At 54.3% G+C, this 25,073-nt stretch overlaps 6 protein-coding genes across 6 annotated transcripts; all 6 read right to left on the minus strand.

Moving 5' to 3' along the window:
- Positions 1-140: 140 nt before the first annotated feature.
- Positions 141-2,555, minus strand: JKF63_01770 (uncharacterized protein; the record flags this gene model as incomplete). Its single annotated transcript, XM_067897816.1, has 1 exon — positions 141-2,555. One exon carries the CDS (start codon positions 2,553-2,555, stop codon positions 141-143), a length of 2,415 nt encoding a protein of 804 aa, XP_067753973.1.
- Positions 2,556-3,375: 820 nt separating this feature from the next.
- JKF63_01771 (uncharacterized protein) lies at positions 3,376-4,302 on the minus strand (the record flags this gene model as incomplete). Its single annotated transcript, XM_067897817.1, has 1 exon — positions 3,376-4,302. One exon carries the CDS (start codon positions 4,300-4,302, stop codon positions 3,376-3,378), a length of 927 nt encoding a protein of 308 aa, XP_067753974.1.
- A 1,440-nt stretch (positions 4,303-5,742) lies between these two features.
- Positions 5,743-9,138, minus strand: JKF63_01772 (uncharacterized protein; the record flags this gene model as incomplete). Its single annotated transcript, XM_067897818.1, has 1 exon — positions 5,743-9,138. One exon carries the CDS (start codon positions 9,136-9,138, stop codon positions 5,743-5,745), a length of 3,396 nt encoding a protein of 1,131 aa, XP_067753975.1.
- A 3,388-nt stretch (positions 9,139-12,526) lies between these two features.
- JKF63_01773 (uncharacterized protein) lies at positions 12,527-13,507 on the minus strand (the record flags this gene model as incomplete). The annotated part of the gene is made up of 1 exon (XM_067897819.1): positions 12,527-13,507. One exon carries the CDS (start codon positions 13,505-13,507, stop codon positions 12,527-12,529), a length of 981 nt encoding a protein of 326 aa, XP_067753976.1.
- Positions 13,508-15,041: 1,534 nt separating this feature from the next.
- JKF63_01774 (uncharacterized protein) lies at positions 15,042-20,939 on the minus strand (the record flags this gene model as incomplete). Its single annotated transcript, XM_067897820.1, has 1 exon — positions 15,042-20,939. The coding sequence occupies one exon, from the start codon at positions 20,937-20,939 to the stop codon at positions 15,042-15,044; it is 5,898 nt and encodes a 1,965-aa protein (XP_067753977.1).
- A 1,617-nt stretch (positions 20,940-22,556) lies between these two features.
- On the minus strand, positions 22,557-23,714 carry JKF63_01775 (uncharacterized protein; the record flags this gene model as incomplete). The annotated part of the gene is made up of 1 exon (XM_067897821.1): positions 22,557-23,714. The coding sequence occupies one exon, from the start codon at positions 23,712-23,714 to the stop codon at positions 22,557-22,559; it is 1,158 nt and encodes a 385-aa protein (XP_067753978.1).
- Positions 23,715-25,073: the final 1,359 nt, after the last annotated feature.

Consider the following 25,073-nt stretch of genomic DNA (forward strand, 5'->3'; position numbering starts at 1 on the left):
CCATTGGGGGAATACGGTGAGGATCGCAAATTGGGGGAGGGGGGGGAGAGGGAGGGGGGCGCGGCGTTCGAAACGCTTATTCCATTCGAGCCCTCCAGGATCCCGTCAGCCTGAAGTCCTGGTTAGCCCATATATGTGACTTACTTGCCTTTCTTTTTTCCGCCGCCATTGCGCTGCCTTTTTCGTGCCAGGCGATCCTTTTCCCTCTCCGCTTTGCGCCGCATCGTCGCCAACTCTTCGAAGGTGCGCACCAGGCCATTTTTCGGCAGCCGCTTTTGCTTGCGTCCAATGCGGAGCTTCTTGCCTTGGTTCGGGTCACTGATGTCTACAAAGTCACCGTCGACGGCGCCGTCAGCGCTACTTTGCGGCTCAGACGACAGCGCAGCTGCCTTGGCGCGTTTCAGTGGCACGAGGTCCTCCTCTTCGCCGACATCTTGTATGCGCATGTTACTCTTCTTCATCCACTTGGAATAGGCATCGAGCTTGTTCTTGTAGTTGATGGCCTTGCCGGCCTCATTTTTAACGCCCTTTAGGAGCGCCTTAGCGTCGTTGACGTGCATTTGGACATAACGGTTCTTTTTCTTGCTCCATGCATACACTTGCCGCTGCTGCGCAGCCCCCTCAGCCGTCTCGGCGCTAATGTCCATTGTCGCGTCCTTGACAGAGTAGTGCGCGTTGTCGAGCGTGTCGCGCCGCTCAAGCTCCATGAAGAAATTTTCATCGCGGTACGTACCGCTTTCCATGCCGCTGTCATGCTCCAGCACGGCCTGACGAGGGTGCGTTACGAAGCTCATCAAGGCATCGTCATTGTTATGAGCGGAATGGTTGCTTTCACCTTCACGCTCACGCTTTTTCCGCTCCTGCGCGCGCTGCAGCATCAGCTCAGCAAAGGGCAGCTTCTTGGGCGACGCCTCAGCAGTGGAGCCAGCTTCCTTCGCCACGTCATTGGCCTTGGCTGATCGTGACAGAGACATGGTGGTCTCCGGCTGGCGAATTGTGAAAAGTTTCTCCTTCGAGCCTATTTCTAGAAAGAGTTCCTTCGGCTTGAACCGCTTCAGGTCGAAGCGCACCTCGTCAGCGCGCACACGAGTGCTGCCAAGACTCTCGAGCAACATTGGGTGTAGCGGGGTGCGGTCGAAGGCGTACTGTGGCTTTCGGGCCTCCCTGATTGCGTCGTGCGTTGGCTTTTTCTTCGTGCGGTTAAACTTCTTATGCGCGTTGGATACCACTCGCGCCATGTTACGCACCTCGACGTCGTTCTCGTGCAGCCGCTTTAGAAAGTCGAGCTCCAGCTGGATGTCCTCTTCGGGCAGACGACCGTAGCAGCCGTCGTCGGGCGTGAAAAGAAGGTCGCCGGGAGCCGGGGCGGACTGCAACGGTCGGCCGAGGAACTGCATGAGGTCGACGTAGTAGGGCAAGTCCTCAAAGGTCATGATGGAGTATGCCGTGCCGGAGCGACCGGCACGCGCAACACGGCCGACGCGATGGACAAAGAGCTTCGGGTTGAATGGGAAGGAGAAGTTTATCACGTTGTCGAGAAGTGGCAGGTCTAAACCGCGGGCAGCCACGTCTGTGACCACCATCAAGATTGTCTCCCGCTTCGAAAAGCTGCGCACAGCGAGGCGACGTGCCTCCTGGTCCATCTGTCCATGTACAGCACTCGTTGAAATGTCGTACGCCGTCAGCACCATCTGGAGGAGCTCCACATGAAATTTTGATTCCACAAAGATCAAGGCCTGGGCGTTATTGGATGCCTCCTCACCAACGTGGAGAACCCGCTTGAGCAGCACAATCAACGCGGCAACCTTTTCGTCGTTGCGCACCAGGAAAGCGCTCTGCTTGAGTTGGTCGCTCAGCTTCATCTCCGAATCGAGGCGAATCACAACTGGGTGATGCAGGCCAGCGCTGGTGAATTCGGCCAAGACGCTGGGCATCGTGGCGGAGAAAAGGGCTCGCTGGCAGGAATCGGGGATCTTCTGCATGATGGCGCCAATCTGCGGCTGGAGACCCAACTCAAAGAGACGGTCTGCCTCATCCAGCACAAGGCAGCGCACCGCAGAGAGGTGCAGCGAGGCCTCTTCCATGATATGCAAGAGACGGCCAGGTGTAGCGACTACTAGATCGGGGTTCGACGCGAGGAGCTCAAACTGCTGGTCCATCGAGTCTCCACCCACCAACGCTGCAAACCGCAGATCGAGGTACTTGTTGAGCGCGAAGCCGTGGTGTAGAATCTGAAGGCTGAGCTCGCGTGTCGGGGAGAGTACCAGGCCGCGAATGCCGACCATCTTCGCGTGCGCCTTTAGTGTGTGAAGCATCGGGATGAGAAACGCCGCTGTTTTCCCTGAGCCTGTGCGGGCCATGGCCACAACATCGTTTCCTTGAAGCATTGGCGGAATCGCCTTGCGCTGAATGGGTGTGGGCACAGTGAATCCCTGCTTCAAAATAGCATCCAGTAATGGCTTCTCCAGGCCAAGGGTCTGAAAACCGCCGCCCTTCTTCCTCTTTGAGTCTGCCGCCGACTCCACGGCCGCCTCCCATGTTCCATGACCGATCATGACAACGATGCTGCTTCACGTCAGGAGAAAACAATTATTTATTATTTTGTGGGTGTGTGTGTGTGTGGAGGGGGAAAGAGGGTGTGTGGAGGGGGCTAGTATTCGTGCAGCTGCCCTGTCCTGGAGCGAACCTGGTTGTACAACTCTCTTTCTATTGCACCAGTGCCGTTCTGTTGCACAAGAAAAAAAAAAGAGTAGAAACTGGCAGGAGAATGGAAGGGAAGGGGGAGACTTGTCAAACACACAGTGGGAAATCAGACAGGACCGCCACATAAGAAAACAACGCGTGCATCGGAACATCCCCGCTGGCGTGGTAGACATCGAATTTCGCGCGTGCGTGCGAGGAGGATGAGGGGGCGGCGGCAGCGGCGGTGTGTTCTGCATCGAGACGCAGTTGCGCTGCAGAAGGAGAGGCAGGAATAGACAGACCAGGTTATCGAGAGCGGGGGTGTCAATGAGAATGCACATCACACACAGTAGAGAGAAAACCCTAACAACGAGAAAAAAAAAACTTTGTATTGCAAGTGAAGATCATCATACTCGCTTACTTGCTTCTTTACTTTTTTTTGCCGCTTTCCTACAGCGGGGCACGGCCTTCACCATCGGTCACGCCCTGCCGCTCCCACCACTCAGAGTACAGCCCGGGCACATGGACGGATTGTGACAGAGATTCTTCGCTCACTGCCCTGGGCGTATTCCACAGACCGTCCCCTCCCCCTTACTCCCTCCGCCCCCGCTTCTTTTCCCTGCTGCGCGCTTGACACGCAGAGAGAAAGCGAGGAGAGAGTGGGGTAAGAGAGGCCTCTCGCCACCCATCGAATCAAACACCGAAAATGCGGTTCTGCTCCTCATCTGAGAGACGCGTTACGATGGCCAACTTTCCAGTCACCAGAGGTCCCACACAATGGACGCCCATTGCATCATTCAGGCTGAAGCTGTCCAGAAAACTAGTGTACGCCAGTCCCTCACCAAGGTTACTTGTAAACAGAGAGTGCGAGCCAGTGCCAGTGGTCGGAGAGGACCCAGGAGCGACACCACCACCTATAGCGCAGGAGCGGTACAGAGAGCGTTTGCCATTGGACAGCGGATCTCGTTCTAGCCGGTATGGCGAGTACTGGGAGGCTGGATACACAATGCGACGCAACAGACCCGGGGCCTCCGAGGGATTGTACTCCCGCCGCGCCTCAGACACCGACAAGGGCTCCGCGGTGAGTAACTCTGCAGCACCCAGCTCCACCAGCTGTCGCATTGTCTCTCCAAGTGTGGGTCCCCCGTCCACGTCGGACGCGAAGTCTTCCGACAGACCAGCTGCCACAACGGCCGCCGCAAGTTCGCTGTTCTCATTTTCCTCTCCTGCTGTGGAGGTGACGAGGTCGTACACAACCGCGTAGGTCGTCTCCACCTCCCCGGCCTCGTCGAGATCCTCATCAGAGAGGCCAGAAACCGGTGGCATTGTTGCATTGAGAGTATCAGCGCTTTCCGACGTGCTCTCCGCCTTGATGGGGACATCGCAGAGATCGTCAAGCGACGGCAGTGGCTCAAAAGGAAGAGTGGCAATGACGCGCCCAGTGGCCCTGTGCTTCACGTGCATGCCGCTCTCCCATGGCGTACCAAACGCCTCGCAGAGGTCCTCGAGTGTGATCGTCGAGGGATCGTCATCTAGCTCGACAAAGGTGCTGCTCCCTAAGTACACAGCACATTTGCGGGCGGTTCTCGCTCGAAATGACGCTGGTTGCGTAGAAGTCATAGAAATTCTCCTGGGGGAGACGTCACTGTAGAAGAGCGCGAAAGAAACAGTGGGGAAGCCAGAAGATGCGCGCCTGTGCGCGGTCACCATCCACGCCTCAAAGACGAGTGCTCGATGGAGCTCACGGCCTGTGGTCTACGGAGTTCTTTAGTGAACTTCACTGATTCCATTTTTTAGTTTGAGTTACGAGGGGGAGGGGAAGGGAGGGGGAGGGAAGCGAGAAGTGACATTAGTTACAGGTTTCCCCCCAACTAAACTGCCCTTTTCGAGATGTAAATCATTTTTTTTCTGGGGGGGGGATGCAGTGGATTTGTGCCCCTCCAAAAAGAGCAAAGGGAACATCAACACGCTTGCAAATCGGGTACAGGTGAGTGCCCCCCCCCCCCACCCTGTAGGCGAGAAAAGATGCCACTGCAGCGCAGCACTCATCAGAACGAAGAGCTTGGCTCCTTTTCCTGCTTCTTACTCTCTCCTTTCCCTTGAGATCATGGAGGTCACTGAAGGGAAAGGAAAAGAATGCGTCCTATCCAGAGGGGGGTAACATCCATGAGCGTTTTGTCCCTCAGGAGGGGTGAACGGGTGGAGGCGGGACTCCTGTTTGCACTGCACCAGTCTCGCACATCACAGACTCCAAGCCTTCACACATCAGCAACGTAAGGAAGAAAATTGGGGGAAAACGACATGAGAGATCACAGAGGAAGAGCAACGAGGTTGCAGAATAACCAAAATAAAAGCAGGGACGCGCACACAGCTGCCGAAGCGGATGCTCAAGAAGAGTGGAGGCACAAGAGCAGACGGATACATATCCCCCAAAGAAAACCTGGCTATTCGAAATACAGTAAGCTCCTTGCATACAAAACATTTATATGCGTACATATATTCATATGTATGGAGGCTGGCTTCAGCATTTTACCGGTCGCCGGGAGCCGTTCAGACACACGAGAGAGACACGGAAGTGGCTATAATTGAAACAGCGTCTTTATGACATGTTCCTGCATCTCGTCTCAGAACAGATAAGGGTTCAGGAGGGAGAGGGGAGGGAGGGGGGGGGGCGGTTTGGAGTATCATTCTCGCGCAGTGCTTCGGCTGTCGATGCTACAGCGAAACAGACCTGCACAAATAATAAAAAAAACGTTGGGTGCTTTTGCAGGAACCGCAAAAAACAGATCGCCTCATTTGGATTGGAGGGTAGGGGGGGAGGGGGGGGGGGGCTGACTGGATACACACACAAAAAAAAAGCACAAGAGGAGGCCTAGGAGGATTCACTGGTTGGGTGTCTTTGTTTCTCCTTGACGCCAGTTGACTCGAGAAAGAAAGGGAGCCAGCACCGAGGGCGCCACGGGACCCGCGCTTGCCAACCTGGACCTCTCTCACCTGGGTGTCTCTGTGTGAAGAGGACTCTTCCCAAGCGGTCTACCAAAACCATTTGTTGGGGATCCATCAGTAAACAGTGAGGCGCAGGATGTGTTTGATGGAGGGCAGACTCAACAGGTACATGACGGGGCTGATGCTGGAGGCTAGCGAAAAGAAGAAACCCATACCGAGCACAACACCCAGTTGTAGGTACGGAAACGGAAAGGGCAAATTCAACTGTGAGAGGAGGTTGTTCTGCAGCGACATCGTGTAGGCTACAACAGTGCCGACGGTGAGGCCCATGACACCAGCCGAGAGGACCAAGATGAAGGCTTCCCAGCCGTACACGCGATACACCTGGAAGTGAGACATCCCCATACATAAAAGCACACCGATCTCCTTGGAGGAGTTGAGTACATTCGCCGTCATATTGCCCATTAAAGCAAAGAAACAAATCATTAAAACCATCATCTCGGCTGCCAAGAAGAAGAGGTTCAGAATACGCGAGGCCGTCGCCAAGCCACTCGTCGTCTCCTTCAAGGTTGCCACCGACGCACTGTGGCGTATCATGGCAAACGCCTCAGTGAGCTCGTCGCCGATTCGCACGTGATCGGCTGTGGACTTCGCGCGCAGCCGAATGACTGGCACATTCCCGTCCAGGACGCTGACGCGAGGCGCACCTACACACCGGAGGGAACCAGGGATACTTACCAGCAGGTCACCTGTGTTGGTTTTGTACTTGGAGACGGAGACTACTGGTGCCGCATCGAGTGTCGCGAGAGGGCGAACACTAGACCGACTCACCGAAAGGGTCCCCAAGGTGGCGTTTACATTTTTTCTCATCTCAATCAAAGAGACCCCGTCGGCGTCACCGAGGCCAAGGCTCTTCGCCGCACCAGAGGACAGGATCCCCTTGCAAAGGCCTCCCGTGGTGTAGAGAGACGGCAGAAGGCCGTAGCGGCCAACAATGCTCTGGGCCCTGTCAACGTAGAGGAAACGCTTGTCCAGGACGTCGAAGTAGTTTGGTGGGAGCAGTTTCAAGGTCGATCGGGCGGTGCGATAACGTCCCAGTGAAGAGATTTTCGTATTACTGAGAGAGGAGACTACAGGGTGTCTGTAATCGTATGTGTAGGCGGTAATGAGGCCGGCCCTCTTCTGCGCCTCTAAAACCATTTCTATCGCCCAGTATTCCTCCATCGTAAGCCAGTTGGGCATCACCCAGATTTCGCAACCCGTCTCCTGATGTTGCTGGTACTGGGAGGAGAGGATCACGATATTTACTGACACCGTAATGAAGATAATAAAGGCTAGGGAGAGCGCGAACATGAGAGTCGTCTTGCGGTTGCGGAACCGATGCGCACTGAGGCTCTTTAGCAGGAGCGAGCGCACTGCTTTACTCTCCCAGAACAACAACAGTTGACTTAAGCATGTCTGCGCCACCCGCTCGAAGTTCAAGAAGAGCAGCACAAGGCCCCCGAGAAGCCCAACGAGAAGTCCGAAGAAAATGTAGAACATCAAACTCAGGTTTTTCTCGATCAACGCGGTGGGGAGTAGGTAGTACACTAAGAACCCAGCGATAAAAAAGACGACTCCGAGGCTGAGCATGGTCCAGCTCCAGCTGGTCGAATCGCCGCGAATCACCTTGCTGATGACGCCGACGCTACGGCTTCGTGAGGTGTTCAGCGCATCGGAAAGCTGCCGCGTCACCAACAAGATGATTGGGAAAAAAGAGGCGACAAGTGGGATGCCGAGCCCAGCCAGTGTAGCCCACCCGACGGAGGCCCCTGAGATGAGCAAGGGTAGCTCCATGTTGACGAGCCTCAGGAAGACAGCTCGAGCCCCCGCGTAGACGCCTTGTCCGATCCCAATGCCAACGATCCACGCGGGAACAGTAAACGCATACGCGTTGATGAGCACCATCATGACCAAATTCTCTTTCGTAAAACCTACCATGCGGTGGATGCCGAGTTCATACGTCTTCGTTTCGATCCCCACCGTGAGAAGGCTGTAGATGAGCACAGTGCTCAGGAACCCCAGTGCCAAGAGAATAATCGATACGACGAGCCCAAGAAAGACGCCCAACAAGCGTGTATGATACAAGCCGCTCAAGTGAACTGTGGCGCGGTTGAGCTGCATGAATCCGACTGGCGACAGCAATTTCGAGGTCCACTCAAGCACGTTTCTGCGGATGGTGTTGTAACTCGTAGAGCTGTACGCACGCAAACGGAACTTCGGGTTCATCTTGAAATATACGGTAGACGCGCACTGGTGTATATCGGTATTGGTAAAGATCTCTCTGGCCGTAGGGCTCACGTCGTATGGGCCGAGGCCCGCCGCTACGTTGGCAATAAACGAGCTGAGCGATACGACAACGAAAGTCTCCATGCCGGGGAACTTCAGATCATCCTTCTCCATGATCGAGATAACCTTGAAGGGCATCATCGTATACGGGGAGATCCACCATGGGACCTGGGTAAACGGAAGCTCCATGTTTGTTTGGGCGTTTCCATAAAGAATCACCGTCTCGCCTACAGCTACGTTCCCCATGGCAATCGCTGCCCGACGCGACAAAACTAATTCGTTTCTCTTCGGTGTGGGTTCATTGTAGTCAGTGCCGAATCCCATGCGTGCCTCCGCCTGTGTGTCAATCGCAATGACGGTCAAATACGTGATGGCACTGCCGGTGCATACTTCCATACAGGCTTGGGGAGTGTAGCACTCACTTCCGTTCGCGTAAGCCCACAGCGTATCCACAGTCTTTCCCGCACAGAACCGCAAGGGGACTGCCGTGTACATATCCACGAACCGTGGGGCACTGTACCCATAGTCGGGGTCACTTTCCGGATAAAGCTGCCGGATCCTTGTGTAGTTAATACCCGTCGCCCTGCCCATGATATCGCTGGGCCATATTTGAAGGTCAAACTCGCCACGACCTGCCTCAGAAATACTGAGAAACAGAATCGGCATGTGCTCCAGCAGTGAAATCACTACCACGCACAATAAGACGACCACCACAACCGAGAAGAACCCCAGAACGTAGCTGCAGGTACGTGTCTTCATATCCGTCCATGCAAGAGAAAGGAAGAGCCGTATCATCTTGAGCGAGAGCCACATGTTGTGCATAAAAAGACGTAAACTTGCGAGTGTGGACAGTCCGTCGTCGTCGAACCCAACATCGACGGCGACACGCCCGCTGCGCTGGAGGGGAACCTGCTTCACCGCCGCGGACTCTCTGGTGAAGGGTGTGGATGTATCGGTGTCATCCAGAACTCCGTTCTTCAATCCTGTGTGGACGTTCGTGCCATCGAGGGAGCTTCGCTTCCCGCGCATTTGTGATGCCTCCGCATTGTGCCCAAAGGTGGTGCCACCCTGTAAACTACTCTCCTTTTCCAAGTGAATTTGCACAGAAATCGGTGAACGGTGCAAGGACAAGAAGGGCTCCCGTCCTTTGGAGCGTTGAAAGGAGGAAGACGGTATCGACATTCCCGTGCACTCCGCCGAGGTTGAAACCAAAAACAAAAAAAAAGATCTCTGTTGCTCAAACTACGCTTGCGTGGAAGACGGGGAGAGAGGGCGGCAGCGGGAGGGGTACTTCCCCGTGTATTCTTCTCTATATCAGCAAGACAACTCCGCGCCCTATTCAGTGTCTCGACTTATCGTGCGACTATTGGTTGGGCAGCGAATACTCGACACTCGATGAGTATGTACGTGTCTGCGCGAAAAGCAAAAGTAAAAGGTCCACTTACGCGGTATAAGCGGGGGGAGGGGGGGGAGCAGCGTCAAAGCAGAAAGTGGGTGCCCTCTCCACACACCTCGTTGACAGTAGCCGCAGAGGTGCAGCTAGAGAGGAAAAAATACAAGCAAAATAGGAAGTGTGGATGATAGGGTGAAGTTCCTGGGGGAAAAACACACACACACACACACAAAAGGCGTGTTCAGTTGCCGGAAAACAATAATAATAATAATAGCAAAAATCGTGTGGTGTGGGAGATCAGCGTCAACGAATGCAAGCAAATATTTTTGTGGAGAGTATCGGCCAAGTTCTCTCGACTTGGCAGGCTGCGCAGGGCAGTCTAAATACGGCTTTGATGAAAAGAGACAATAGGAGGAGAGAACGCAAGTCCAAACCAGTGGGGGGGGGGGAGAGAGGCCTAACGGTGACTCAAAGCTACAGCGGAAACAGAAATGAGGGAGCGGAGTCTGGAGATCTGCACGCTAGGGGGGGGGGGGGGCGAGGGATGCGGTTGGGAAAACAACCCCCCAAAAGTGGTGAAGTGAGAGAGGAAGATTCACTGAAAACGCAAGAAACGACAGCATAAAGCAGGGGAGGACAGCGGAGGCTAAAATCACACAAAGCGGAAAGGTGACACCGAACAGAGCGGTCAGGGGTAAATCGTCACTTACCGAGAAACAACAAGAGTATCCTCAATACGACCGACGCAAAACAAAGAAAACAAAGGTGGGGCAGGGAGGAGGGAGGGGGATATAGCTGAGTGCGATCCACACAATCGCAAACTATATAAAACAGGGGGAGAATGAAAGACAACGAGGGAAAGTGGAGAGAGAGAGCAGTCTGCACTAGAGACCGTCAAGGATGATCCAGGCGGAGCTGTAAATGAGGACGTGTGTGATTTGGAGAAAATCACCAGAGTGACAGAGTGAGAGTATCCAAAGAAGAAACAGCCTCAAAAACAGATGTATGGCACGCGTGTGTGAAGTGGACCTTAGTGGTGCTGGTGGGGGAGGGGGGGGTGAGAAAAAGAAATGGCTTCACCTGGGTTTCCACGTTGTGCTCGGCTCACTACAAGAGCCCATCAAAGCGAGAGGGTGGACGAAGAGCAAAACAGAAAAGAATTGTGCAAAGGTTGAGCGGGAGAGTGCGAAGTATGCGCGCTTTACAAGGCGCTGTGAAACAGCTCTCCAAAAAAAAAAACGCTCACCCAACACACACACACACACAAAGGCCTGCAGCAGGGTGAAGGGGCAACCCCCCCCAAAAAAAAGAAAGCAAAAGAGATACGGCACTGAAGACCCCTCTTTACTTTCTCATTAACTGAGCGGTAAACCCGCAGAGCACAACAGAGTTCAACTGTGCACAAAAAAAAAAACGTGTGTGAACAAAGTGTATGCCTTCACGGTTGAGCGTTGTACCGATATGGAGGAGAGTCAGCAGCCACGTGTACCGGAATGAAAGTGAGACCTCCTGGATGTATGGCACGGAAGGGGATGGTGGTGGTGTAATTGCTAGTGTGCCCTATAATACTGGGATTGTTGAGGGGATGTAAGAAGAGCAGAGGGAAAGTGACGACATGTACATCGTGGAGACCGAGATGGGCAGAGCAACACAGCGACTAGAAGTCCCAAAGGCGCGCGTCTAATGACATCCATCTGCCTCCCCCCGCAAAAAAAAAATGAGCACTCATAGTGAGGCGACCAGCGGGCCCGTTTTGGTCCGTATCAGCAGCCTTAGTAGAAAGAAAAGCCCACGCCAACCCCCCCCCTACAAATGCAACGCCCTGGGCAGAAAAGAAAATAGACGTGGGGGGGGGGGGGTGGGGGGGGAGAAGAGATACACCCCGTCCGTGAATCGTTCCTCACCGACCAACGAGAGAGTATAGGTGAAAGGCACCCCGCTCTCCCTCGCGTCCTTTTCTCTTTTGTTCTTTGAGGGCCATGGAAGGTGAAGTGTATACAACAACAGAATACGCAATGTGGAGGGGAAGAGGAAAGGTAAAGGGGGCCATTATAATTCACTCCAATTTGTTGAGGTACACGAACACACACAGAAACAACAACAAAAAGAAGGGGGAAGAAAGACTAGTAGCACCTTCCGGAGTCCAGATATGAAAACCAGAGAAAAGCCCCTGAACAAAACAAAAACAAAAAACCCTGGAGGGCAGGGGGGGGGGGGGGGGGGGGGGAACGACGGCACAGGTGCCTCGTCAGAGGGAATCGCCACAGGTGCGATGCGCCGTGTCACTGTAACGGTAAGGGTGGAAGGAGGTCCGAGGTGGGAAAAAAAAAGGCACCGAAAAGCTGAAAAAAAGCAACGAAGCCACCCCCCAAGTGCGCGGGGTTCGATGTGAAAGAGAGCAAGAGGAAACAAAGAGCGAACACGTGCAGATAGAGCTAACAGGTCTACGCACCTCGATGGCTCCAGTCAAACAACGATTCTTCAATATTCCCCTGGTGCCATCTAACACGACCTCAGCATCATACTAGGACCCTTCGTGACCCAGACCCCCAGGGGCACGTGGTGCAATACAAACATCCACGCTATCCACAGCCATCTGGGCTCATGCATCCCTCACCAAAATAAAACTGCATAACAGTACATACCAGGCGTTTGTCTCGTGACTGGCCTAACAGCCGCACCCCCTTCACTAGATGCTACAAGCCCCAGCAGGGCTCCCCGCTGCCCCCGTACCCCTCTCATGGGCAGAAAGAGCCAGGTGAGGTGTTTTCTAGTCCGATTGGCACTTCACCCTATCGCGATGACCCTACTTGGGTGTTCACTGTCGCAGATCGATCCGAAACCACGGTATCCAGTAGCTTCACCTCCACAGCGGGAGAGGTGCGTCACACCGGATCCCCCTCCGCCGTTAGGTTCTTTGGCCCTGTAACCCTCAGAGGGAGTGTAGCACATGCAGGGGAAGAATGGGGGGCGGCATGGCGGCTGCCTGACACCCATGCAGGAATGGACACTCAACTCGTTTACCCCACCCCGGGGTACATTCCCCTGTCCAGAGAAAGACAGAAGACGAGAGTAAAACAAAAAAAAAAAGCATACTTGAAGTTTCTGTTGCCGCGGGTCACTGGACACCGTTCTTTTTTTCTTTTTTACATGACCCTGAGGAGGAGCCACGGATATTCAAAGTCCCGGGAGGCGGTGGCGGCGCTGTGGACGTCGAGGGCCGCTTCTCTCCGGTAAGAAGGTGCGGGTGCTGTGGGTGTGGTCCATAGACGGCACGTTAGGGTTCGCTAGGGGTGTAAAGCGTTTACCCCCTCCGATCGGTACACTGATGTCACGCGTTTGCATGAGTTGCATCTTCTCCTTATTCACATCGTATTCGGCACGACTGTCCTGTCGGCAGTGACGACACAAAAAAGGTAATTTTTGACAAGAAGCCTCCGTCTGGGTTACGTGGGTCACAAACTCTACCGGTGTTTGTACAGATGCATCCAATCGCGTATCCGAAGAGGTGGGAAGCTCATTAGTAGCCTTCGCCAGTTCTGACAGTGTTTTCAGCTTCGACCACCGGCGTAGCGAATCCGCGTTGAAGGCCGGCAAGTTGCCAAAAAGAGAGCGCAGAGCCCGGTAGGAAGACATCGACAGTGCTGGCGACACATCGCTCGCGGATGGGGGTGCTACTGTTGTTTTCACACATGCTGCGCTGTCTAGAGTTTTCACTTTGTGAGTGTCGGGGCATTCGGGGGAGGTTGTCAGAGAGTGACGGGCTGTCAATGTTTGCAAGATCCTCCATAAGTCGTGTCCGACGCTGTGCAAATCTGCCGCCAGATCCCCAAGACGTCGCGTGATTTTTTTCACTTGCCGCCCTCGCCGCACCTTATTGAGTACGTAATGACTGTAGTTGATGGGGCGCACCGTCCACAGTTGCGTGCCAGTGCTAATGCGAGTAGAATTGCTGGGTGGAGCTGCAGCAAAATCCTCTAGAGAGTCACACTTTGATATTGGCAGTATCGGCTGATCGTCTTGGATGCACCCTAGCGTCTCCAGTGAGTCTAGACACGAGAGCACCTGCTCCGTGTGCATGTCGTTCGTTCTTGCCACATCGCGCAACCGCAGCTTCCACGCGCTCAGTGCATCGGCGTCAAAAACCACCACAACCATGGTCGTACGATTGCTGCTGTGACCTTGTGTTTTTTTTTCTTTTTTCAATGGGTGCGCAGTATCTGGAAGTTTCGACGAGTCTCTGAAAATAGACAAGCACGCGCGCGCATATATATGCATACACAATACCACCGACGTCAGTGTGTGTGTGTGGTCCACTGGAGTTGCGAAGGACGGCACTGAACACCTTCACCGGTGTTTTACAAATGCAGGTAGTCCCTTCGGAGATTGAAAAGAATATAAACAGAAAGACAGAGAGATGCATATATCGGCGATAGTAGTCTTGGAATGGCGCAAAGGGGAAGACAAATTCGAAGTCCTACACTCAGAGTAGTCAGCAACCCCGCACAACGGAAAGAAGAGAAAAGAAGCGGGTACGTAAAGTGCCACAGTCCGAGTCAGAGAGTGTTGTCACGAAACGGATATGTTGCGTACCCGGGCCTCCAAGTGCGGTTGGTGGTGGTGCACAAGATTAAGCCATGACGCCAGGGGGCAAAACACGTCGCGGATGCCGGGTAAACATCAACGATACTCTCTCCCCCCCCCCAAAAAAAAAGGGGGGACTGAGGTAATGTGAATGCCTTTGGTGTGCGTTGCCTACGACATACATTCTTTTCGGTTTCTTTCCATTTTTTTAATTGCTCTTGTACATGCGGCTTCCCAACCACATCACAGAAACGTACCCGAGCAGCCGGAGGGTGCATAAGATTTGCGATGACCTTCGTGGTTGGCGCACGGCCACGTCGGCGAAAAGCGGATACGCACGCGCACTTCAAAGACCAGCAAAGAAGATGATGGGGAAGACCATGATGATGGTCATGCGCGACACTGTAAACTACATCGAATTACGTCTACAATGAAACCACAGAAAAAAATAGAGAGAATGAGGCGGCACTAGCCACACAAGAAAACAAAAAGGAGGGATCTGTCGCTCTTCATGCATAGCCACACCCGTTGCGTCTGAGCGTTGAAGTCCTTGAGAACGAGAACGCTCTACACATCTCAACGCTCTCCTACACTCCCATCCACCAAGAGATAGTAGCCTCTCACACACGCACGTGAGAGATGAATGTACCATCCACCATACAACGCGTTCTGAGAAGGGAAGCAGAAAGGTGACGGCTCACTAGGTCTACACCAACGGGGATCAGCGACGCACTACTCCGTTCCCACTCTCACTCTCACACCGTCCTCACCGCAACACAGCTACATCCCATGCCAGCATTCCGCTGTTGCTTTTAGATATATATATATATATATATACTTCCGGGAAGGAGGGGGGAGGGGGCGTTGTTTTCTTTTTGTTTTTACATTCGAAGGGGCATGGGTGCCAAAAAAAAAAAGAGGGAATCAGTCGGACATGAAAACGCGTTTTGGCTAACGGTAGAGAAATCGTCCCCTCCATCCATGTCCGCAAAAAGTCCACAGAGAAATCACCGCAGAGATTCCTTTGGGGCGGTGAGGCGGCGGTTCCCCGTAACTTCGTAATCTCCTACAGAGTCCAATCGCCACAGTGCAATCCTCAAAGAGGCAACTAAGTCATACTCAGTGCAGCGCAAATCGCGTATAGCTTCGACACATCCAACGATGGGCCTGTTGGGGCAGGCGCGCTAGAATGCTTCACCACCGACGCGGGGCGTGAGAAGAGTGGAACCCACGTTGGCACGGGCGCTGCGGGAACGGTATGGACGGATTCGACCGCATCCCCGATCCACACACGACTATCTTTTTCGTGAGATACACTATGAGAACTGCTGTGCCGTGACATGTTACTGGTCATCTCTGCCGTTAAACCGGAACAACTCAGGCGGCCTTGAGCTCTAATCGTGAGCGGTAATTCCTCAACGTTGACACCCGCATCCGCGACCTCGAGAACGCCGACGGGGCTACTGCAATGGACAGGCGACAGCAATGCAGCCACACGCGCGGCGAAGTCCTGCAGCTGCACGATCAACTTCTCACTGTACGCTTCCTGCAGAGCTGCAGAGACAGCCATCTCGGATACTAGCCCATTCTTTGCAGCAGGGCTCCTCTTGGTCTTCTTAGTGTTCCTACTATTCCTGCTGGTTGCTGTTGCGGCACCATGTCCAAGAAAATCAGTCGAGGAAGGTACCGCAAACCCCAGTGCGCGTACCAGACTCAAGAGCCCATAGTCCGGCAACCTTTGCTCCTCCTTTGCACCGTCGTCGTCACTCCCGTCGGTTTGCTTGTTGCCAAGAGCCTTGCGCGCTAGTGGCGTGGGGCGGCTTTTTTTCCCTTTGCTAACCGTGGGTGTTCCTTTGGCGGCATCGGCTGCAGCCTGAGCGGCTTGTATGACTGCCTGCATGAACCTTTGGCCGTCACTGAGGACCTTCTTGGTGGTCCACACGTTTTTGACGTCGGGGTAGAGGGCATCGGCGTCAAAGATAGCAGGAGGACCATCGATGGCTGCACTCGCCACGGTGTAGGAGCTTAGCATCGACAGTGGCGGTTGCACCTCCGCCTGTTGTACTGAAAGCATCCGACGAAGGGGATTCGCTGCGCCGCTATGTCCATTTTGCAGGCGCCACAGAGCTTCGGTGTACTGCTGCCGTGTGACCTGGTCAAAGATGTCCCACTCAGGCAGCTCCGTCACAACTGTGGCGTCTTTGTCCACTGGTGGCAACGACATAGCGAGCTTCGTGTGGCCAGGGGTCACGTCGCAGCAAGACACCGGCACCGGATACTTGACGACTCGACTAACAAACGCCTCAGCAGTAGGGGCGCTGACCTCACCCCAGATGATGTAACTCATGCGAATAGCGAAGGCAAGATGCAGCAGTGAGCAGCTGTCCGCCTCCTCGTGCAGGTTCCAGCTCTCACGCCTTGCAACTGGGACATTGCCTACTGCTTCAGCCAATTCCAATGTGCTGCTGTCCTCGTCTACAGTGGAGGATCTTTGTCCACTACTTGGCGGCACGTTCAAGAACAATGGTGCGTCTGTGAACTGTTCGAGCCTCACATCGTCTTCAAGACGAAGCAGCTCGTCGTATTGCACTAAGTGGTCCAATACCGCGTGTGCATGCAGTGGGGTGCCTCGAATGCTTGAGAAAGCAGCTGTCAGCCCTTTCTTGAGCCATGATATTGGAATCCCACCATCACACTCCTCAGAGCCCTCGGCCGCGTACTCCTCATGGCGCGCTGCGCAGCTACGCAGGACACTGTGCATAAGGAAAGACTGTTGCTGTTGAAACACATCGAGCACAATTGTGAGGTAGGCATCATAAAAATGGCTGTTGGACTTCGTTACGGGGTCTACAGCGAAGAGTGCCGAGGGGCGAAGGAGATTAGACGGCTGATCCAGCGACAGCGCAAAGCGCAGGCGCTGCAGATGCACACCGGTGAGCGGGAGATGCCCGACAATCGCGTACGGGTCGATCTCCGGCGGAGCATCGGGGACCGTGTCACCGCCCCGGTTGAAGAAAGAGCGTACAAGGGAAAAACGAGGCGTCCCACAGCAGGAGACCGCGTACGTCGCCAGGCAGTGGCGCTCCACCAAAGTAAGTACGTCCTCGATGGAAAGGAGGCCTCGCGTCGCGCTGAGGTGCTTGGTCCTTTCATGACGCCGAGCCCGCTGTGCGCGGCGCGTGCGCAAGTAGTCCAGTTCCTTTTCCGTCTTTACGCGTCTCCCTTTGCGCGCAACCACGCCTCTTTTCCTTTGCTCACCACAATGCAGGCGAAAGGCGTCAAGTAGCGCCGTGTGGGGGCCGATGCTGTTCACCACCTTCTCCTCCAGCGCAGTCCATTCCGAGACCTCTGTGCAAAAAGGAGAAACAGGCAGTCGAGAGCCCGCAGAGGTCTTCACGATGCCATTGAGCTGTGCGTCACTGCCACCGGCTTCCGCATCAAAACTGTCGTGGTTGTTAGCCTCTTCTCCCTGCATCGACGGACGCCGCTGGCGCAGGTAGCTGCGGACGTTGTGCAAAAGCCGCAGCTCCCTGGCCCGCTGTGTTACTGCCCGGTCTTCTGACTTGGTCTCGCCCACCGAAGCATCGTCCTTTTTCTTCTCCTCCAGTGGCTGACCCTCAGACGCCGGGGAAGCCGTGCTGGGGCGTGGCTGTGCTTCGACCTTGGGGTGAAGCGGCAAGATCGTGCCGTAACCATCGCCATCGCTGTCCGGTTCGATGTCTTCTTCCTCGCCGTCCAACAAAGCCTCGTCCATTACGTCAACGACACGAGTCAAAGCTGTTAGTGGGTCCTCCACCTCTTTGGGCACGGCGGGTGAGCTGAATGGCTGGGAAGCACTTGTGCCAGTGACAGCGCTTTGACTACCAGACAAGAGGCGCTGAAGGCGAGATTCGAGCAGCGCTGCGCACTCACGCTGAAAGGCCTCGAGACCCGCAAAAAAATTCACCGCCACCATCTCTGGAATGAGCTGATGTGCAACGAGGTAAAAGAGACGGAACTCGGAGTCCACGTCCTTGTACTCGAGCGTGTAGTAGTAGAGTGCTGCCAGTATCTCGCGCGCATCCTCTGCAAGAATGGTCACCTCCTCCGGAGTTGGCAAATCCGTGCTCGGAGAAACCTGAGCATCCTTGGGCAGTGCTGTTCTGACTGGCTGAAGCACAGTGGCAAAGAAGACGCGGCCACAGTCCCACACTGAGTCTGATGTTGCTTTCTTCTTGGGAGAGAGGACGCTAGGCACACCCCTGCCGCCAGGTCTCATGAAGTGTGTTCCACCAGTGAGCACCCCACGGACGCTGAGGAGGGTTGCTTTGCTCGGCGTGTAAGTAGTCTTGACGGTCTCCGCGGTCGCTGACCCGGCGCACTGGACGCTAAATCGTGTCGAAAAGTCCACGAGTGCTGCGAGGAATGATTGAATAACAATGGCGTCGTCGTCGTCGAGGTTCTTCGCATCACCAGGTGGACTGAAGCTTCCTGCGGTGGACGGCCGTGCGCTGTCTGAAAAGTTGTCTTGGCCGCCCGTTTCACTGTGTCGTGTGTTTTCCAGCTCCCATTGGGTTTGGACACCCGTCAAACGTACGCTCATCTGCCGCGAAAAAGCCCCCAGCCGCTCCTTCCAAAAGCTGCGGAGCACAAAGCGAATAGTTGCTTCATCGTAGCGGTGCTTATTTGGAATGGTCGAGAGAAGCGTATGCACGCATTCCTCCTCGGACGTGGCCGCTTGCTCACCCACCGCTGCGGTCGACTCTCTTCCTGGGGAAGAGGCACCTTCAAGAGGCGTCGGTTGTATCAGCACCGATCCAGTGCGCGACCGCAGCGGTAGCAGCACGGAAGCAAGCGTCAGCAACGGCACAAACTTGCGGTTCATGTCTCCATTATCGGGGTCGCTGTCCTGGGCTCTGAGGTAGTCGATGCTGTACCGCTCGTACCAGCGAACAACACGGCAGCCCACCGACCCGTGGAGGTTCGTGCAGGTCTGCTTCAGACGACCGCGGCGATTGATTTCAGCAGTCGCCTCGTCAACGATGGTGCAGAAGACAAGGCGAACGTCGTACAGCTCGGCAACGAGACGGCCGCCGTGCGGCGTGCGACTGAACATCAATCCGTACAACGGCTTCATGGATTCGAGGGTGGCAAGTGCGGTTTCTGAGAGGACATTGGGTGCATCCGGTTCTCCCGCCATCAACAGCAGCCTTTGCTGAACCTCCGCAGGGTTTTCGAGCGCTACGTAGTCGCCCAGGCGCTGCGCGAGGCGCACAAACATGTACACAGTCCACAACGGCTTGGTGGTGAGGATGTAGTCGACATACGAGTATCGCCCTTCAAGCGTGCTGAGTTCCTCGTATGCCCAGCGCAGCTTCTCGTACTTTTCCTCCAGTGATTGTTGTCGCCGGTGGCAGAGAGAGACATATGCATCACGACGAGCCACCCGCCTCTCCAGTCGCTCGAGGTAATGAAAGACATCTGCGAGGTGGTTGTGTGCAGCAACCGCTTCCCTTTCGGTGTTCTCAAAGGAGCGACGGGCCTCTTGGAGGGCTCGCTCAGTCTCCCGCCACAGCTGGTTCAGCCGCGATATCTCCACCTTCGCCTCGCTAAGCTGCGAGTTTGCAATCTGTTTCGCGTGCTGGTTGTGCCTCTTGTTCTGCATTGTCACCGCCGCCACAGCGTCGTTGGCTCGGTCTTTCCAGCCGTCCAGCTCGCGTCGAAGCACCTCCAATTGACCCTTCATGGAGTGATTCTGCGCGGCCCATTCCACCCTAGCTCTCTCCAAGGTCTTCATCTCGTCAGCGAGGTGCTGGTTTTCCCTCTCCAACTCGTGCATCCGCACACACTTCGAGTTGAACGCGGCCTCCAGCTGTTGTAGCTGTGTGCGCAGGTAGGTAACCTCGTAGCCTTGCTGATCCACCACCACCCCACTGTCTGCCGCGCAGAAGGCGTTTGCGAGCGCAACGGTTTGGTCCTTCGGCGTATAATCGTGTGACCCGAGGACTTTAGCGGGTCCCAGTGTTTTGAGCCTATCGTGCCACCCCGATGCATCGCCCCCCCTCGGCAAAGACGCTGATGCATGGCGAGTCCTGTAATGGTGGACCCCATCGCTGTCAGTCGCGATGTCCTTCGCCGCACCGACGTTTCCTCTAGCCTCGTTCTGCATCTCTGCATCAGAGAAAGGAGTGCCCAGATCGCGCCATTTTGGTGATAGAGAAGAGGGTGGCAGCGTGCCACCCCACTGAATTTCTTCATCTCGAGGGAGCGTGTCACCGAGTACTGACGCCGGTCTGGAAAACGCACAACTAAATCCCCCTCCTTGATCGCCGCGGTAGGAGTCCTCGCCGTGAATCGCCTCTGCGCCGTCACTTCGCGAGTCTCGCAGCAGCGCGTTAAAGTCGATGGAGGTGGCAGGCAGGAAAGAAATGCTTCCATAACCAAACAAATCCCCAGCAAACACCGTACCTGGTAGAATGCCGTTGGTTGGAGGCGATGAGGGGGGTATAACAGTGGAGGGGGGGAGCGCTGGCGCTCTCTGGAGACGCCGAGCGGCTTTGCGAACAGTGGCACATTCCAACGAGTCCACAAAGAGCGGTCGTTCTCCGTGCGTGAGTGACAACTCAGACGCTTTGAGACGCACCACGTGCATCACCTCGCGGTCGAGAAGACCACGCACGTCATCACCGTACACCTCGGGGTGGCTACACACATATTGAAGGCATCGCCGCAGCGCAGCTAGTGGATCCATGACGATATGACGCGTCCGTTCGACCCCATCAGACGGCAAAGACATTAATGCCGTGTGTGGTGTTATGGGGAAGTGGGATGACGAGCGTGGGCTTTGGAGAGAATTGTATGAGGGGTCACCTCGATGCAGCGGCAGCGAAGTCACTGAGGGCCCGCTATTTTCATTGAGGGGTGGTAGGGCGGACTGGGGATTAAGTGAGTGGCCTAGTAGCCTTGGTGTGGCGGTAACTGGGGCATTCGTCCGTATTTTTTTCCGAAAGGCCTCACTAGTGTACATTGACGAGACAACAAAGGTATCACTATATATATATATATATTTATGTATATATAAATGTATTTGCCACGTCCAGTGACCTTCTCGCTCTTTATTTACAAGCGCCTCTGCTTTTTTCGGATATGAAAACGTGGTGGCAGTGGTGATTTGGTGTGTATGTGTGTGAGTGGGGGGAGGAAGGAAGGAAGGAAGGAGGGAGGGAGGGAGGGAGTAGTACAAAAAGGGGAAGTACGGGGAAACATACGTATGACCAGTCCAAAGAAAGGGGGATTTGTTGAACAACGTCTGCACACCGTCGATGCTTTGAATCGCCGAGGCCGCAAAAAATGCACAAAAACGCAAAAATGTGCTTTACGGGACGACGCGGGTGAGGTGAAGTGTGTGTGTGGGGGAGGGAGGGGAGGGGAGGGGGTGGAACAGTGGAAAGAAGAAGAGTAGTAGTGACATCACCGACGTCTGGGCGGGTGGACTTCTACACATGTTTCTCAAGGAAAGACGCTGAAGAAGAGAGCGAGCGAGCAAAGGATACCAGCGGACCACGGCCACACAAACACGCAGGATAAACACACACACGGAAAAAAAAGAGCATCTGCGGAACTCCGCGCAGTCCTACACATTCTCTCGAAGTTTGACCCATGTCATCTTGCAAGAACGGCAAAATACATGAGTGCTGTTGGTCTGAAAGACATACAGAGCACGTTGACCCCTCCCCTCGATCTCGTGAGCAGGACAGGCGATTTCCAATCGGTTATCCTCCCATTCTGTGTGCGAGGGCGATCATTAACGCCCCCCCCGCCTTATGCGCGCTCTCTCTCTCCGGTGCACTGCAGACCAGCTGTAGACGACGAAGTCGTCCCGTTCTCACGCGCAGAAACGACGACGATGTGGTGCAATATGATTCAGGCGCTGGTTGAGATCCGACCGAAGCAAAAACAAGGTGGGGAAAGACCGGTTCAACGTCCTGTATGTTGATGCGGCGTCCGGTACAGGTGCAGATGAAGAAACGATATATCCACCACGCGGGGGAATCCAGCAAACGAAGAGACCGGACACAACAATGAGTGAAAAAGAGCAAGAGACACACACAAACCGCACACACACACACAGCATAATAAAAATAATCGCGTATAGGTGCGATATGATTGTCAGCGCCCCACAGGGGCGCCCCCCACCCCCTCCCCTCCCCCCCCCCAAAAAGAGTACAGAGAGCTTCAGCAACTGCAACGATGATTCATTACTCGTCTTCCTGGCATACAATGTCTGAGAATGCCAATGGGAAAACAGCAGACACATAAGTGTACACAAACACACACACACACACATATATATATATATCTGTGCACCTCTATAGAAGTAGTTTATAAAGAAGGAGCAGGGGAATGCCACCAGTAAAAGCCGAGCTGGGATATTCGATGTTCCGATACTTTGACGTGAAGACCTGCGTTCTCGTAGCCAAGGGGTCAAACGGTGGTTTTGCTGTCGTCACCTCCTGCCCCACCTGCGCTTCTCTTCTTAATCCCACAAGTCGCGTTTCATGTAACACATGGGAGGCAACACCGAAGGGAGAGGGATGCGCTAAGAAGTCAAGAGGGATATTCGCGCACCGCTGGGTTGCCCTTCTCATCTTTTTTCGGACCTGTTGGAGGTGTGGTTGTCGCCCGCTTCATGTGAAAAGCTAGGGACGGTGGTGTCGCTCGTTGCATTACGCAATGAGTCTTCCCCGTGGTATTGACGGTTTCGATCACCCAGCGATGCGAGCAGAGTCACCATCTCGGCCTTCCCGTGTTCTTCACAGTACTTTATCCACGGAGACTCCAGCGCTTCAGAAGCGCTACCGCGGTCCTCTGGGTTTTGTCGAAGACATGCGTCAATGAAGTCCTGTGCTTCCTGACTGCAGCCGGTCTCTTCCATTAGCGCATACTTCTCCACGCTGATGATCTCACGCAGTAGAGCCATGAACCCTTTGTTGACCGAAGAGAAAGGATAGCGGCCGAGCAACATCTGTGCAACAACCACACCAACGCTCCAAATGTCGCTGGGCGTACTATAGCGCCGTCCTTGGATGCGCTCCGGACTCATGTATGTCGCTGTACCCACAAAGGAGTTGACGCCGATTGTGTCCGCGCTGGTCGCGATGCCAAAATCAGCCAGTTTGACGCAGCCAGTAGTGGAGAGAAGCACGTTCGCTGGTTTGATGTCGCGGTGTATCTGGCGCAGCGACTTGTTTTGATGTGTCTCCGTCACAATGTTCGATTTTGTGTGGAGTACAGCGAGGGCGTGCAGCATCTGTGAGGCAATGTAACCGCACACCGTTTGGGGAATCTTCACCTTCTCTGCAATGAGCTCCTCTATGTTTCCCCAGTCCATGTACTCCATCACTAGACGCAGTGTCTTGTTACGATAGAAGGCGTTATACAGGCAAACCGTGTATGCATTCGATTCCGCAGAGAATATGTTGCGCAGCTCTGCGGCGACAGTCTGACGAGTACGAGTATCGATTGTGCTGGGAATTGTGATTTTCTTCACCGCAAATACAGATTTGTCGGACGTGACATACATCGATACACTGCCCTGCGCACCTTGACCCAGTTGGCGGACGCGTTTTAGGCTCTCAAAGTTGAGATCAGGTCGACGCACCTGGAGGTCCCCCCCTCCCGTGAATTCAACACCGCGCGGGCCTACGCGGATGTTGCCCACAGTGAGCTCATCGCTGTCATCTGGTGGCTCCGACGGTACTGTCGACTTCTTCGGGGGCAAGGGCTTTAGCTTCGGCGGCATAAGTCAGAACGGATTCGAGTTATCTGTAGGATACAAAGATACAAAGAGCAGGCCTGAGCTACGAGCACACACACACACACACCGCAGAAACTAATGTGTGGTCTATGCGGCAATTGCCCTGCAGAGGTGACCACCGTGAACCAAGATGCAGAAAACTATACCAGCAGAGTTGACGCAAAAAAAAAAAGTGAGAGGCGTGGCGAACCCCAACCACAAAGAACCCGAAAATAATGTATATATACCAGGAAACAGAAAGAAACCGTCCGTCGGAGAGCAAACAGACTACTCCCCCCCCACCTTTCTCTCTCTCTGTCCTCACTTACCCACCCAATCAGCAAGATAGGTAAAGCAAAGACGACGAGACAAGAGGATGCCTCGATGCCGAAATCCGCGACAACAAGCACCACTAGTGGGGAAGAGAAAAACGCACGCACACTCCGTTGTGAGAGGTTCTTGTTGGGCGGGTGCTCTCTCTAGTTTTCAAAAAAAAAAACGTTTTTTTTTTACCCTCGAGAGCTCCGCAAACAAATGAGAGCAAACCAAGCACGCGGCGCAGCGCAGAAGAGGGGATAGAAGGGGGAATATGGTCGATCCCTCAAAACACACCTTACTGCGAACCTCTCACTTTTCAATGGAAAAAAAAGGAGCGGCCAGTCCCCGTGTGTGTGGAGGGGATTTATGAGAAAAAAATGAGGCTGTGTGAAGCAACGGCGCTGAAAGGTGTCAGGGCCTCTCGGTAGAGTTCGAAAAAGAAAAAGGTTCTGGGCCCCAACCTCTGTCACTGATGCTGTGAGCTGTAACGACGCAAAGTTTTTTTTCTAAGTGCGTGAATGGGGAAATCTACAGTTCCGCACAGCCCAGCAGCAAAGACCCCGCCCCACCCCACCCCCTGTGCTGTGAAGGATTGGGTCGTACGCGGTTACCTTTTTCTTCGCGAGGTAACTAGAGGTGGTGTATGAGGTTCTTCTCTACAACACGGGATGAGAGAGTTGAGGTGAATCAATCGATAATCCACGACATGCCGATAAAGAAATAGGGAAGGGGGGGATAGAAATGATAGCAGTGAACCAAAACACACACAAAAAGCGAAAACGCATTTTTTTTCTGGAGGAGAGGGGCGGGAATTGTGGGGGGCAGGACAGAACAGAGCAAAGCATTTCAAGAATGGACGCACAGCTGTGCAACGAGCTCCCTTGCCGCCCCAGTGGATACCGATGCGTGTTTGTACGGACATTATGTTTTTTTTTTCCAGTGTGTTGACAAAGACGACCATCCTACAGCGGAGGGGGAGAAAAACACACACATTAAATGAGATAGAGCAAATCTAACTGGGTCCAGCAAGTGACCACATTACTCGCA

The sequence above is a fragment of the Porcisia hertigi genome, chromosome 34 (assembly GCF_017918235.1).
Source record: "Porcisia hertigi strain C119 chromosome 34, whole genome shotgun sequence".
In the NCBI taxonomy this organism is placed as follows: domain Eukaryota; phylum Euglenozoa; class Kinetoplastea; order Trypanosomatida; family Trypanosomatidae; genus Porcisia; species Porcisia hertigi.